At 40.1% G+C, this 15,002-nt stretch overlaps 1 protein-coding gene across 1 annotated transcript in view; it reads right to left on the bottom strand.

Moving 5' to 3' along the window:
- The window catches only part of SPAG1 (sperm associated antigen 1), a 99,026-nt gene that overhangs the window by 23,352 nt on the left and 60,672 nt on the right, over positions 1-15,002 (bottom strand). Inside the window, exons 10-12 of the mRNA XM_065895420.1 lie at positions 4,791-5,015; positions 4,608-4,715; positions 4,123-4,222 (exon numbers count right to left, since the gene is read on the bottom strand). Of these exons, the coding sequence (XP_065751492.1) occupies positions 4,123-4,222; positions 4,608-4,715; positions 4,791-5,015 (433 nt within the window). The remainder of the gene's footprint in view (positions 1-4,122; positions 4,223-4,607; positions 4,716-4,790; positions 5,016-15,002) is intronic.

The following is a 15,002-nucleotide window of genomic DNA, read 5'->3' as shown; positions in this document are numbered from 1 at the left end:
GTTTGCTAATTCTTATGCATGAGCATTTTATATATCAGACATTTAACTTGCTTCAGGAAAAGCACGAGTGAGGGCTTCTTGACTTTTTCCCCAACAGTCCTAGAGATCTGCTGTCTATTCCTGTCTACAGTGATCTGGAAGGAGGAAGCTCCGACAACATCTGCCATTGCTAGTCTCTGCAGACATTCTCATCTAATGTCACAACAAGCCTGCAAGGTAAATAGTAACATGTTCATGTTGCAGGTGAGGAAATGGAGAGACACAGGGAGCAGTCTGCCCACGTGCCCGTTCTTCTGAATTTAAGCTGCAGGAAAGCACTGGCGTTGCGGGAGCTGATCATCACTGTATCCCAGTGCCTAGATCACTGCCAGGCCACTGGAGGGACTCGGCAAACCCCTCCCAAATGAACCTGCAGGGCCTACGCTCTTTCTACCACGAACAGAAACAAGAGCACCACAGATAAAGGAACTCAGAGTCACCTGCCATTCAGGGATGCCCAACCCCGGGGCCACGGACCGGGGCCACGGACCGATGCCAGTCCACGGCCTGTTAGGAGCCGGGCTGCACAGCAGGAGGTGAACAGTGGGTGAGCAAGTGAAGCTTCATCTGCCGCTCCCCATCTTCGCAGCCCCTTGCATTACTTCCTGAACCATCCCCCCAATCCGAGGAAAAGTTGTCTTCCGCGAAACTGGTCCCTGGTGCCAAAAAGGCTGGGGACCGCTGCTCTACGTCGTACAGATACTCAACTGGGTGTGTTCCTCAGCTGTGTATCATAGAATTTGTTCTAGAAATGTCATTAAACCTAATTAGCTTCATTTCTTTGAAAAATAACCAATTTTGCTTTGCCTGAGTGTTAGGATTGGGGATGATTTTAATGATCTCCTTTGCGTTGTGCTGGGTTTTAAGATTTTTTTGTATAATAGGTATGTATTACTCTTGTGACCAGTAAAGTTATTTTAAAAATAAAATTAAAGTCTATTAAAAACACTCAAACACTAGAAAACAGGTTTCTGGGCATCTGTACCACTGCCTTAAATCTACCTTAGTTAAATGCATAGGGAATATTAACTACACAGTGATTATAAATATAGGTCACAAACACAAGACTACCCCCATTTTACCAAAGACTTCCAACACCCAAGGTGCTATTTATCCACAAGAGAGACCTGAGGTAGGCGTGGAATCTAAAACTGAATGAGATGATGCATTTAATTTTTAGCATTGCCCAACCAAGTAAATGCAAGGTTTTTTCTCTTTAACCGCAGTCCTGAAAATGAATGTGACCTTTTAAGTGAGAATTCCACTAGAAGAAAAAAAGAAAAAAAAAAAAGCACATCCATTCATAAAAACAAACACAGAGAACTTTTAAACCAGAGTTTACAAAAGCTTAAGTATTCAAGTTAACACATCGTCTTCTAATTTCAAGTCCGTCTGTGAGCAACAAAGATGAGAAAAAGCAGAGAATTACTAGGCAACATTCATTCATCTTGATTCTGTCAGAATACCCTCAATGGAAAATCAGTGAAAGATTTTTGATGTGGTTTGGATAACCCAAAAAGATTCTCTGATAGATGGGAACAGTGAAGATTCTTCTTTTAGCTGATAAGCAATTATGAGAATGACAAGTAATTTCTAGAAATAATTCTAGAATTTCTAGAAATAATTCTAGAATTATTTCTAGAAATTGTTTTATTGTTTAAAATCATTTGGTTTTAAACTTTTCTTAGGTGTCATAACCCTGTTTCATGCTTCACCTGGAAGCCTAACCTAGAAACCTGGAGATGCTCAGGGGAGGAGAGGGCAGGGCCTGCAGCCACTGAGCTCCTCAAACAGCCTCAGGCTCCCAGCAGCTGCTCTCCATAAGCCCCTGGGAAAGAGCTCAAGGGAAGTGCTTCAGAGTAGGCCCCAGGAGTGCAGACACTTAAAATCAAAGACTTTTCCCCCAAAATGCATACAAAGGTATTTCATAGGTTCCCCCTCTCCCTTATTTTAAACTGCCCTGGGCAGTTTTTCTTTTTCGCTGTTTGAATGCTGCAACCACTTGTTTTGTAATAAGTGCTCCTGCAACAGGAAACAACTCTCCAAGGAGCAAAGATAATTAACTGAAAAACTAAAAAATAGGCTCCCTTTAAAATGTATGTAATCTTTTTCAGGTGAAGAGAAAACAGTCATCCTTCTGCTAATAATTGGTTCCTAGTTTATACATATTTAAATACAGCCATATTTCAACATGTTCACATAAGTAAATCATGGTTTCCCTGGCACTGAAATGAGTTTGAGAATCGCTGCTTTGGCGTAAAATCACACCATGCTCCTTATGCTAAGACTCATACACCAGGTATCAAAGAAAACATCTAAGTAGGTCGGCTTCTAGAAAGGTCAGTACTGACCAGCAGAACCAGATTCCTCAGCCTAGAACACAGCTCTTAACTAAGGACACCTTACCTAAACCACCACCCACCTCCCTCCCTCCCTCCCCTGCAGGCAATCTCCCCCGCTCTCCTCCAGGGCAAACCTCCATTCTAGCGACCACCCCCACTCCTGACCCCAGAGTCTCCTCTGTGACTTCCTCCTGGGTCTACACTGAAACAACACATTTTAGCAAGAAAATGTCTGCCACCTTACTCTCACTTAAGGATAAAGTGAGTCCACTGTTTGTAACTAGAGTCCTGAACTCACTCACTGAAGGAAGACCAAGTCTGAAGGGTAATATATTACCATCACACACTTGAACTGAAAGGTTCTTAGCTGCAAATCACAACGTGCCTCATAACCTGCAAATACACGTGGTCTTGTTGTTAGTTATGGGCAGCAGTGAATGTGTAACAACCGGCTCTCCTGAGAAAAGAGGCCCAGGTTTGGGGCATTTGCCAATTTTCATGGTATTATAGTAGTACTCCAACCATGGCAGATTTCAACTACCAACTTGACTTCAACCAACTCACAAGATCCTGAAAACCTAACAATTAGCTAGTGTGAGATAGCACAGCAGTAGGTGGGGTCTAGAGTCAGACCAATGTGAATATAAATATTATTGATTTTAAATATGAATATGTAAAATCGGCAAAAAATCCAAGCAGCTCATGGCCTTCTTTTTAAACTGCAGGCACAGATACCAGCAAGATTTTATCCATATCAATAAACTGATACTATCAATGGAAAAAAAAACTGTTTACCTTATAATCAAGGTGTCCACACATGCTACTGTCCAAACTAGGGCTTCTGAGAGTGAAAGGGGATGATATTAACAATTATACCAGACTACAGGAGTAAACCACAACTGTGAAGGTTAAACCAGTACATATGGCTTCTTATTTTTTAGATGCACTAACAGTAGCTTCTTTCCAAAGGGCTCCTGAAGCAGGCTTATTATTTAATGGTAAAATGATACTTTTTATTCATGTAAATATATTCATCCATCTCAGCATGTAACTTGTTGAGTACCATGGGTGACTAATGTGCTTGAGGGATGCAACCCTATAATACATGATTCTTGACCTCAGGGAGCTTAAAATCCAATGCAGTGGATGACATAAGTACCTACAGGTGTGAGAGTGACAGTGCAAGCATTACAGCCATGCAGATGACCAGAGCCTGAGGTGATCAGGAAAGCAGAGAGGATGGGGAAGCTGAAGAGGAAGGATTTCTGAAAAGCAAAGATGTACAGAGGGCATTATAGATGTGAACCAAATGGGAGGAGAAAGCTTTTTTGGGGGGCAGTGTGGTGACAGAGGAGGTTATAATTATCTAGAAGACCATACAGAGCCACTGAACACCCGGTGAAACAGTCTGCACAAAATAATGCTTCAGGAAAAGCTATTCTGATGCCACAGTGGATTGGAGGACGCAGAGAGACTAGTTAGAAGGCTTCTCCAGTACTCTGAGACTGATGTGAAAAAGAGTATGAATTAACGTGATAGCAGTGGAAGTGAAAAAAGTTTGCACAATCTTCTATAATTGTCTTCATATATGTGAAAGGATTTACGAGTTTTATGTGTTAACCAATTAACACATCTTAAATGTCTTAATTAGACTCTTATGCAGAAAATTTAGTATATTAAATACTGCATTCATCACAGTGAAATGATAATCTCTTGACAAAGCTGAAAACGGGCAGCTTACCTGTTACAATCTTGAATGCAGCCACTGCAATTTCCGTCTTTTAGGTAACATGCTGCTCTATTTGAATATAAGATACTTAGATCATCTGCATTTCCACTTCCTAAAATCACATTTAATTAAATACAGTTAAAATCCATTAGCGAAATCACAGTTCAGCAGACAGCTGAGGTCTCCCGCGGCACTGCAGTCCTACACCCCGCTGCTAATGCAGCTCCGAGGACCTCCCTGTGCCCGCAGTGGCCATAGAGGCCAAGCCCGTAAGGGACCGCTGCAACCGTGCCCCGCCCGGGCACACGCTACGCGTTCCAAGGTACAGCTCCCGGAGGTGGAGTCGCTCCCGTCCTGCCCTCGGTTACTGGGAAGGAACCTACAGGGCGAGCGCCTGTCAATCGGGAGGTGGCCCGCGCCTCTCCCGCGGTGGCCCCTTTAGGTCCCGCGAGCCGCAGCCCGAGGGGACAGGGACCCCGCGGGCGAAGCTCACTCACCTGTAGGCTCCAGCTGCGCGATCACCGCCGAGTACCTGAGAGCCGCCTCGGCGAACTGCCCGTTTTTAAAGAGCTCGTTGCCCTGGCTCTTCAGGCCGGCGGGGCCGACTGGGGCGGCGGGCGCCGGCGGCGCGCCAGGTCCGGGGAACGCGCCGGGACTAGGGGGCGCGCTGGCCGCGGGGCCCCCCGAGCGCCGCCCGCCGCCCGGGTGCCCATTGGAGCCGCCCGCCGTCGCCGGGGCCCGCGGCCGGTGCCGCTTGTCCGCGCCGGCCTCCGGCGCCCGGCCCCGCCGCGGCGCGCCCCTCTGCGGCCGCCTGCCGCCCTCGCTCTTGCCAGTCAGCTTCTTCTGGATGTTGCCCATGGCGCGCGGCTCGGCGGCGCGCCCGGCAGGCGCCGGCTCCGCGGCCTCTGTGGGGAGTGGATGCGGGAAGTGAGCGTTTGCATCATCGCGAGCAACTACCAGGGAGGCCGCGGCGGTGCCGGCGCAGGGGCGGGGTCGCGGGAGAAGCCAGGCAGAGTGGGCCCGCCCCTCGGCCGGAATCCAGCGGTTCCGGCGCCTTTGGGGGGCCGGTTGGCCCAGAGGGTTAACAGCGGAGGTCGCGCTCCGAGCCCTAGTGGCTTCCCGGGCTAGGGACGGAAGCCAACCCCGGATTTAACTCTTCAAACGCTGAAGAGCTTGGGACGTGAAAACCGGCATTTCAAAATCATTCCTTTCATCAACGCATACGTATCGAGGTAGGTCTTACAAAATATGTACTTTTCTTCCATTTACAGTTTAGAAATGAATGAATGAAGTTACTAAAACTTGAATACAATAATTGCACCCAAAGTTAGGGCACCCTTTCCTTATGTTAAGGGACTGGGAGAAGATAATTAAAAAAAAAAAAAGTCCAAGTGATTTTTAAGCCATTTAAAAATTATTTTAGCAAAGAACTCACATAAAACAGGCACCTGGTTTTTAAAGTGAACCTTAGAAAGATAGTAAAATTTCCAGTACAATACCTTATTCAAACTTAAAAGTTCCTTTGATCTTGATTGAAAGATTTCAGGTACTTATCAGAGCTTAAATAATTGATTATTGAATTGATATTTAAATAGGCAAATGATGCATAAATATTTCATTGATGGTGTCTTAATATTTAAACAAAGCAATTCATCATTTCAAAGCACTAAATGCAGAGACTTCCCAGCTTTCTCTTGTAACAGATTCTAATCTGATTTTTAATGAATCTATTTCCCATTCTGTTTCATGAATGGTAAAGCCAGAATTTGAAGCACAAAGACAGAGGAAGTAGAAAACCACTAGTACTTAAATAAAAATCAGTGGATGGATGATCACCTCAAGGCAAGCAATGAGTATAAAAACACACTAATTAATAAATACAGCTTTCTATACAGCAGAATAACATCCAGTTTTGGATCACTAACCAAAAGGGGCTTAACAATAAAAAGATGATCTTATTATAGAGATAAATCCCCAAATGGGACCCAGAGCAAGGCTCCAGTACTCTTCATCTGGTATCTGCTGCTCAAGTCCCACCCAGCATAAAAATGGATGGAAGCTTAAGTCAGTGTCAGTAGAAACAATGGACAGCTAGTATTATTTTCTATTCCCTTGTATGTCTGACCAATACTATTACTAAATAGCTGCCATTTATTTAGAACTTAACATGGGTCAAGACCTTTACATACATTATCATTTTTCATTATTGTTAATCTTCATACCAAGTATTGTCCCCACATTACAAATGAAGCAAGAGAAACACATGGAAGAAGCTAAGGAATTCTCTCAAGCATGAAGAGCTAGAAACCAACATAACTGAGATTCAAATGAAATGAATGCTGTACCTCTTTCCTTAAGACTGAAATGCCCCTTAACATTTTCCTGCAAAGGTAAGCAGAGGCCTGAACATGAAAGACCTGTGAGTCCTGTTGGGTATTTAACTACCTGTGGGACATTCCAGAGGAGTTGTTCAGGAGGTAGCTCCAAATGTAGGTCAGAGGAGGCCTCATCTAGAGACATTGACTTGGGAATTGCTGGCATAAAAAGGATCACTGAAGTTTGAGTGTGAATGGACTCACCGAGATCTTCCAAAGGATCCTAAGAAATAAAACACTTAAAGGGGGGCTTCCCTGGTGGCGCAGTGGTGGGGAGTCCGCCTGCCGATGCAGGGGACACGGGTTTGTGCTCCTGTCCGGGAAGATCCCACATGCCACGGAGCAGCTGGGCCTATAAGCCATGGCCACTGAGCCTGCACGTCTGGAGCCTGTGCTCTGCAACGGGAGAGGCCACAACAGTGAGAGGCCCGCATACCACAAAAACAAAAACAACAGCAACAAAAAAAACAAAAAAAAAAACGCTTAAAGGATGATCAGAATCTCCAGTGGAGATGGAGGAGTACCTAGAAATGAGAGAGAAAACAGGAGGGTGTAATGCCTCAGAAACCAAGAAAAAAGAGTATTTCAGGGAGAAAGGAGTCAACAGTAACCAATATCAAAGGAAGGAATGGCCAAGAGTTTTGACTGCATAAGGATTAAAGAAAATCATTAGATCTGAAGACCACAAAGACTTCAGTACCCTGGGGTGGGGTGGTTTGGGTAGCTGGTAGATACAAAAATCCTCAATGAAATACTAGCAAACTGTTAAAAGGATTATACATCATGACCAAGTGGGATTTATCTCAGGAATGGAAGAGTAGTTCAACAGTAGAAAATCAATCTATGCAACATGACATTAAAGGACAAGGGGAAAAGCTGACACGGTCATAACTGACATTGAAAAGGAACTTGACAAAATCCAACACCCTTTCATGATAAAAACACTCAGAAAACTAAGAAGAGAAGTAAAATTTCTCAACATGATAAAGTACTTTTATGAAAAACAGCTAACATCATACTCAATAGTGAAATCCTGAAAACTTTCCCCTGAAGCTCAGGAACAAGACAAAGATGCTGTTTTCACTGCAGCTACTCAACATTGTACTGGAAGTTGTAGCCTGATCAATTAGACAAGAAAAAGAAATAAAAGACATACATATTGGAAAGGAAAAAGTAAAACTATCTCTATTCATAGATGACATGATTATCTACAGAGGTGACATGATTATGTCAAAGATGACATGATTATATACAGATTATCTATCTATACCTATATATATATAAATGTACATATATTCCCAAAGAATACACACACACACAAACCACTACTAGAGCTAATAAGCAAATTCAGCGATTTCAGGGTACAAGCTCAACATACAAAAATCAGTTGTTTCTATAAATTAGCAATGAAAAATCCTGAAAGGAAATTACGAAAATAATTACATTTACAATAGCATCCAAAGGAATAAAATATTTAGGAATAAATTTAACCAAGGCAGTGAAAGTCTTGTATAATAAATATTGCTGACAGAAATTAAATAGGGCTTCCCTGGTGGCGCAGTGGTTGAGAATCTGCCTGCTAATGCAGGGGACACAGGTCCAAGCCCTGGTCTGGGAAGATCCCACACGCCGCAGAGCAACTAGGCCCATGAGCCACAACTACTGAGCCTGTGCGTCTGGAGCCTGTGCTCCACGACAAGAGAGGCTGTGATAGTGAGAGGCCCGCACACCGTGATGAAGAGTGGCCCCCGCTTGCCACAACTAGAGAAAGCCCTCGCACAGAAGCAAAGACCCAACACCAACGCAGCAAAAATAAATTAATTAATAAACTCTTACCCGCAACATCTAAAAAAAAAAAAAAGATCCTTTAAAAAAAAAGAAATTAAATAAAAGGAAAAACATCTCTTGATCATAGATAGGAAGACTTAATGTTAAAATATTAATACTATACAAAGCAGTCTACAGATTCAACATAATCCCTATCAAAACTCCACAGCTTTTTGGGCAGAAATGGAAAAGCTGATCCTCAAATTCATGTGGATTTTCAAGGGGCCTAGAATAGCCAAAACAATCTTGAAAAAGAGAACAAAATCAAAGGACTTACACTTCACACTTCAAAACTTATGGAAAGCTACAGTAATCAAAACAGCGTGGTACGACATAAGGATAGACATATAAACCAATGGAATAGAGAGTCCAGAAATAAACCCATGCATCTATGGCCATGTGATTGTTTTCTTAGGGTAAAATATGTTTGAATTTTTATCAAATGCAAATCATTGAAACATCTAAAAACCACAGCTTTGGACCATGTCTGTCAGTCAGGTGGTTTTTTTTTTTTGTTTGTTTGTTTTAATACACCTTTATTATTTTTTTTGAGGTATAGTTGATTTACAATATTATATAAGTTTTAGGTGTACAAAATACTGATTCACAATTTTTAAAGGTTATGTTCCATTTATAGTCATTATAAAATATTGACTATATTCCCTGTGCTGTATAATATACCCTTGTAGCTAATTTATTTTACACATAGTAGTTTGTACCACTTAATCCAATACCCCTACCTTGTCCCTCCCTGCTTTCCTCTCCCCTCTGGTTTGTTCTCTATGTCTGTAAGTCTGTTTCTTTTTTGTTATATCCACTATTTTATTTTTTAAATTCCACATATAAGTTTTATCATATAGTATTTCTCTTTCTCTGACTTATTTCACTAAGCATAATACCCTCCAATTCCATCCATGTTGTTGCAAATGGCAAAATTTCACTCTTTTTTTAAGACTGAGTAGTAGTCCAGTGTGTGTGTCTGTTACATTTTCTTTATCCATTCATCTGTTGATGGACACAAGTTGCTTCCATATCCTAGCTATTGTAAATAATGCTGCTATGAACATTGGGGTGCATATATCTTTTCAAATTAGTGTTTTCTTTTTTTAACATCTTTATTGGAGTATAATTGCTTTACAATAGTGTGTTAGTTTCTGCTTTATAACAAAGTGAATCAGCTATACATATACATATACATATATCCCCATATCTCCTCCCTCTTGTGTCTCCCTCCCACCCTTCCTATTCCACCCCTCTAGGTGGTCACAAAGCACTGAGCTGATCTCCCTGTGCTATGCAGCTGCTTCCCACTAGCTATCTATTTTACATTTGGTAATGTATATATGTCCATGCCACTCTCTCACTTCATCCCAGCTTACCCTTCCCCCTCCCCATGTCCTCAAGTCCATTCTCTATGTCTGCATCTTTATTCCTGTCCTGCCCCTAGGTTCTTCATAACCATTTTTTTTTCAGATTCCATATATATGTGTTAGCATACAGTATTTGTTTTCATTTTATTTGAATATATACCCTGGAATGGAATTGCTGGATCATATGGTAGTTCTATTTTTAATTCTGTGAGAAACCCTCATACCGTTTTCCACAGTGGCTATACCAATTTACATTCCCGCCAACAGTGCACAAGGGTTACATTTTCTCCACATCCTTGCCAACATTTGCTCTTTGCGGTCTTTTTGGTGATAGCCATTCTGACAGGTGTGAGGTGATATCTCATTGTGGTTTTGATTTGCATTTCTCTGATGATTAATGATGTTGGTCATCTTTTCATGTGCCTGTTGGCCGTTTGTATATCTCCTTTGGAAAAATGTCTATTCAGGTCTTCTGCCCATTTTTTAATCGAGTCGTTTTTTTGACCTGGGTTGTTGGAGCTGTTTATATATGTTGGATATTAACCCCTTATTGATCTTATCATTTACAAATATCTTCTCCCATTCAATAGGTTGTCTTTTTGTTTTGTTGGTGGTTTCCTTTGCTGTGCAAAAGCTTTTTAGTTTAATTAGGTCCCATTTGTTTATTTTTGCTTTTGCTTCCTTTGCCTTAGGAGACAGATCCAAAAAAATATTGCTACAACTTATGTCAAAGGATGTTTGGCCTACATTTTCTTCAGGAGTTTTATGGTTCCTGGTCTTACGTTTAGGTCTTTAATCCATTTTGAGTTTATTTTTGTATATGGTGTTAGAAAATGTTCTAATTTCATTCTTTTACATGGAGCTGTCCAGTTTTCCCAGTACCGCTTACTGAAGAGACTGTCTTTTCTCCATTATATATTCTTGCCTCCTTTGTTGTAGATTAATTGACCATAAGTGCGTGGATATGGCCAACTGATTTTGCACAAAGGTGCCAAGTCCATTCAATGAGGAAAGAATAGTTTCTTTAACAAATGGTGTTAGGACAACTAGGTTTCTACATGTCAAAAAACAAAAACAAAAAATCAAAGCTAAGTTGGACTCCTTCCTACCTCAACTAATCAAAATAAATCAATGACCTAAATATAAGAGCTAAAACCGTAGCACTCTTAGAAGAAAACATAGGAGTAAATCTATATGACCTTGGATTTAACAGTGGATTTTTTTTTTTTTTTTTTTGGCCACACCACATGGCATGCGGGATTTTAGTTCCCCGACCAGGGATCGAACCCATGCCCCCTGCATTGGGAGCATAGAGTCTTAACCACTGGACTGCCAGGGAAGTCCTAATAGTGGATTTTTATATATGACACCAAGGGTGTAAGTAACAAAAGTAGATAAATTGGACTTCATCAAAATTAAAAACTTCTGTGCATCAGAGGGTATTATCAAGAAAGTTAAAAAACCCACAGAATGGGAGAAATTATGTGCAAATCAAGTATCTGATAAGGGTTTAATATCCAGAATACATAAATAACGGTTACAATGCAACAATAAAAAGACAACCTAATTTGAAAATGGGCAAAGGACTTGAATAAACATTTCTCCAAACAAGATATACAAATGGCTAATAAGCACATGGAAAACGGTCAACATAATAAGTCATTAGGGAAATCCAAATCAAAACCATAAGGAGTTACCACTTTACACCCATTAGGATGGTTATACTCAAGGAGGCAAACCATAACAAGTGTTTGCAAGAATGTGGAGGAATTGGAATCCTTATATATTGCTGGTAAGAATATAAAATGGTATAAACACTTTGGAAAACAGTCTTGCAGTTCCTCTGGAAGTTAAACATAGAGTTACCATATAACCCAGTATTCTGCTTTTAAGTATATACCCCCCAAAATTAAAAACATATGTACATGCATAAACACAAACAAAAAATACTTGTACATGAATGTTCACAAAAGCATTATTCATAATAGCCAAAAAGTGGAAACCCAAGTGTCCATCAACTGATTAATGAATAAAGAAAATGTGATATTATCAATGTAAGAATATTATTTTCCATAACAAGGAGTGAAGTACTAAGACATTGGTCTTAGTAATATTTTTTTGGATATGTCTCCTCAGACAAGGGAAACAAAAGTAAAAACAAACAAATGGGACTCCATCAAACTAAAAAGCTTTTGCACAGCAAAGGAAACTATGAAAAAATGAAAAGGCCACCTACTGAATGGGAGAAGATATTTGTAAACAATATATCTGATGAGTTAGTATTCAAAATATACAAACAACTCATATAACTCATAGCAAAAAAACCCAAACAACCCAGTTAAAAAATGGGCATAGGATCTGAATAAACATTTTTCCAAAGAAGACACACAGATGGCCAACAGGCATCTCAAAATCGTTAAAAGATGCTCAAAATCGTTAATCATCAGAGATTAAAATGACAATGAGCTATCACCTCACACCTGTCAGAATGGCTATTATCAAAAAGACAACAAATAATAAGTGTTAGTGAGGACGTGGAGAAAGTGTAACCCTTGTACACTCTTGGTGGGAATGTGAATTGGTACAGCCAGTATGGAAAACAGTATGGAGATTCCTCAAAAAATTAAAAACAGAACTACCATACAATCCAACAATTCTACTCCTGGGTGTTTATCTGAAGAAAACAAAAACACTAATTAGAAAAGATATACAGACCTCTATGTTCATTGCAGCATTATTTACAATAGCCAAAATATGGAAGCAAACGACTAATAGATGAATGGATAAAGAAGATGTAGCATACATATATAAATAAATGTACATAAAATATATAATAGAATATTACTCAGCCATAAAAAAGAATGCAATCTTGCCATTTGTGACAACATGGATAGATGTAGAGGGTATTATGCTTAGTGAACTAAGTCAGACAGAAAAACAAATACTGAATGATTTCACTTATATGTGGAATGTAAAAACAAAACAAATGAACAAACATAAAACAAACACAGTCATAGATACAGAGAACAAACAGATGGTTGCTGGAGGGGAAGGGGCTGAGGCAAAGAGAGAAAAAGGTGAGGGACATTAAGAAGTAAAAACTTCCACTTGCAAAAATAAATGAATCACAGGTATGAAATGTACAGTATGGAGAATATAGTCAATAATTATGTAATATCTTCATATGGTGACAGATCATAGCTAGACTTACTGTGGTGATCATTTTGAAATGTATAGAAATACAAAATCACTAAGTTGTGTAGCAGGAACTAACATGTTGTCAGTCAATTATACTTCGAAACCAAACAAACAAGCTCATAGAAAAAAGATCAGATTTGTGGTTACCAGAAGTGGGGAATGAGGGGAGGGGGAAATGGATGAAGGCAGTCAAAAGGTACAAATTTCCAGTTATAAGGTAAATAAGTACTAGGGATGTAATGTACATGATAAACATAATTAACACTTTTATATATGAAAGTTGTTAAGAGAATAAATCCTAAGAGTTCTCATCATAAGGAAAAATTTTTTTTTCTATTTTAAAAATGTTGCATCTATATGAGATAATGGATGCTTTCTAAACTTACTGTGATAATCATTTCATGATGTATGTAAGGAAAATCATTATGCTGTATGCCTTAAACTTTATACAGTGCTAATGTCAATTATATATTAATAAAACTGGAAGAAAAAAAAAGGAATGAAGTACTGATACATACTTCAACGCTTCAACATGGATAAACCTTGAAAACATTATGCTGAGTGAGAGAAGCCAGACACAAAAGGCCACATATTGTATGATTCCATTTACATGAGATATTCAGAATAAGCAAATCTGTAGAGACAGAAAGTGGATTAGTAGTTGCCAGGGGAAAGGGAGATGGGAGTGACTGCTAATGGGAATGGGATTTCTTTTTGTGATGATAAAAATGTTCTGGAATTAGACAGTCGTGATGATTGTACAACCTTGTAAGTATACTAAAATCTACTGAATTTGTAAAGGATGAATGTTATGATATATGAATTATATCTCAAGTTTTTAAAAAGAATGCTTATTTTACCTTACCATTGACAAGAAAGAATACCTTTGTTTTTCCATCTCAGTCAATTTGATGGGAGAAAAAAAAATCTATATTTAATTTTCATCTTTTTATTAGCAATACAAAAATGTATTGATCGGGGCTCCCCTAGTGGCGCAGTGGTTGAGAGTCCACCTGCCAATGCAGGGGACGCAGGTTTGTGCCCCGGTCCGGGAAGATCCTACATGCTGCGGAGCGGCTGGGCCCGTGAGCCATGGCTGCTGAGCCTGCGCGTCCAGAGCCTGTGCTCCACAACAGGAGAGGCCACAACAGTGACAGGCACGCGTACCGCAAAAGAAAAAAAATGTATTGATCATTTAATTTCTTCATTAGTGATTTCTCTGTTCCTATGCTTTGTTCATTTTGGTACTAGGCTCTTTACTTGGTCTTACTGTTTTGTAAAAGCTCTTCATATTTAAGGTCATAAACCCTTTGCCATTTTACTAATTTGTCATTTGCCTTTTATTTTTTTTATGGCATCTGTCTTATACAAGTTTTTAATTTTTACATAATCAAAATAATTCATCTTTCTCTTTATGATTTTGTCTGTTGTTTTAACTCTTTGAAATCCCCACCCTTCCAACCTCCTGATCCCACCAATTCTAGGACAAGAGGAATATTTACATTTTATTCTTCTGTTTGTCAATGACTGTTTAATTTTCTTATATTTCATTTTTAAGTGGAGAATAAGCAACAGCACTACAAGGGAGTCTAGAGGCTTACTTTCCTCTGACGGCCACTTCTAAATATTCTCTACTAGGGAAGGAAAACACAAATAGGGAAGTTTCCGAGAAAGCCCATGAACTCAAATCCCAGATCCAATCAGCCTGGCGAGGACAGGTATTTTTCTTCATAGCAGTCCTCAAAAGGACAGGTGAAGAAAGCCTATCAATTGTCTTATCTCAGTACCTGACACAGAGTAGGTGCTCAGCAACTGTCAGCTGTTAGATTAAACCCATTGGTTATGTTGTACCTCAGTCTGGCTGACCTGGGCCTGGCCAACCCAGGTGGAGCCCACAGGGAAGCAGCAGTATCAGCCGAGGATAGAACACACTAATTGCTGCATTTTCCCATGGTCTTCAGGGCTCCCTGCATCATACCCAATAATGACTAAGAATTCTTTCTTGGAATGTGGTGGGAGGGGAACCACAGGCAAAGATTCCAGTTTGATAACCTCCCTCTGGGCTTTCACATTATTTTCCTAAAAGTGACTTGGATTTCTCCTATCTTGTCCAAGGCTCCAG

The sequence above is a fragment of the Phocoena phocoena genome, chromosome 17 (genome assembly GCF_963924675.1).
Source record: "Phocoena phocoena chromosome 17, mPhoPho1.1, whole genome shotgun sequence".
NCBI classification, from domain to species: Eukaryota; Metazoa; Chordata; class Mammalia; order Artiodactyla; family Phocoenidae; genus Phocoena; species Phocoena phocoena.
This window is presented reverse-complemented; position numbering and strand designations above follow the sequence as displayed.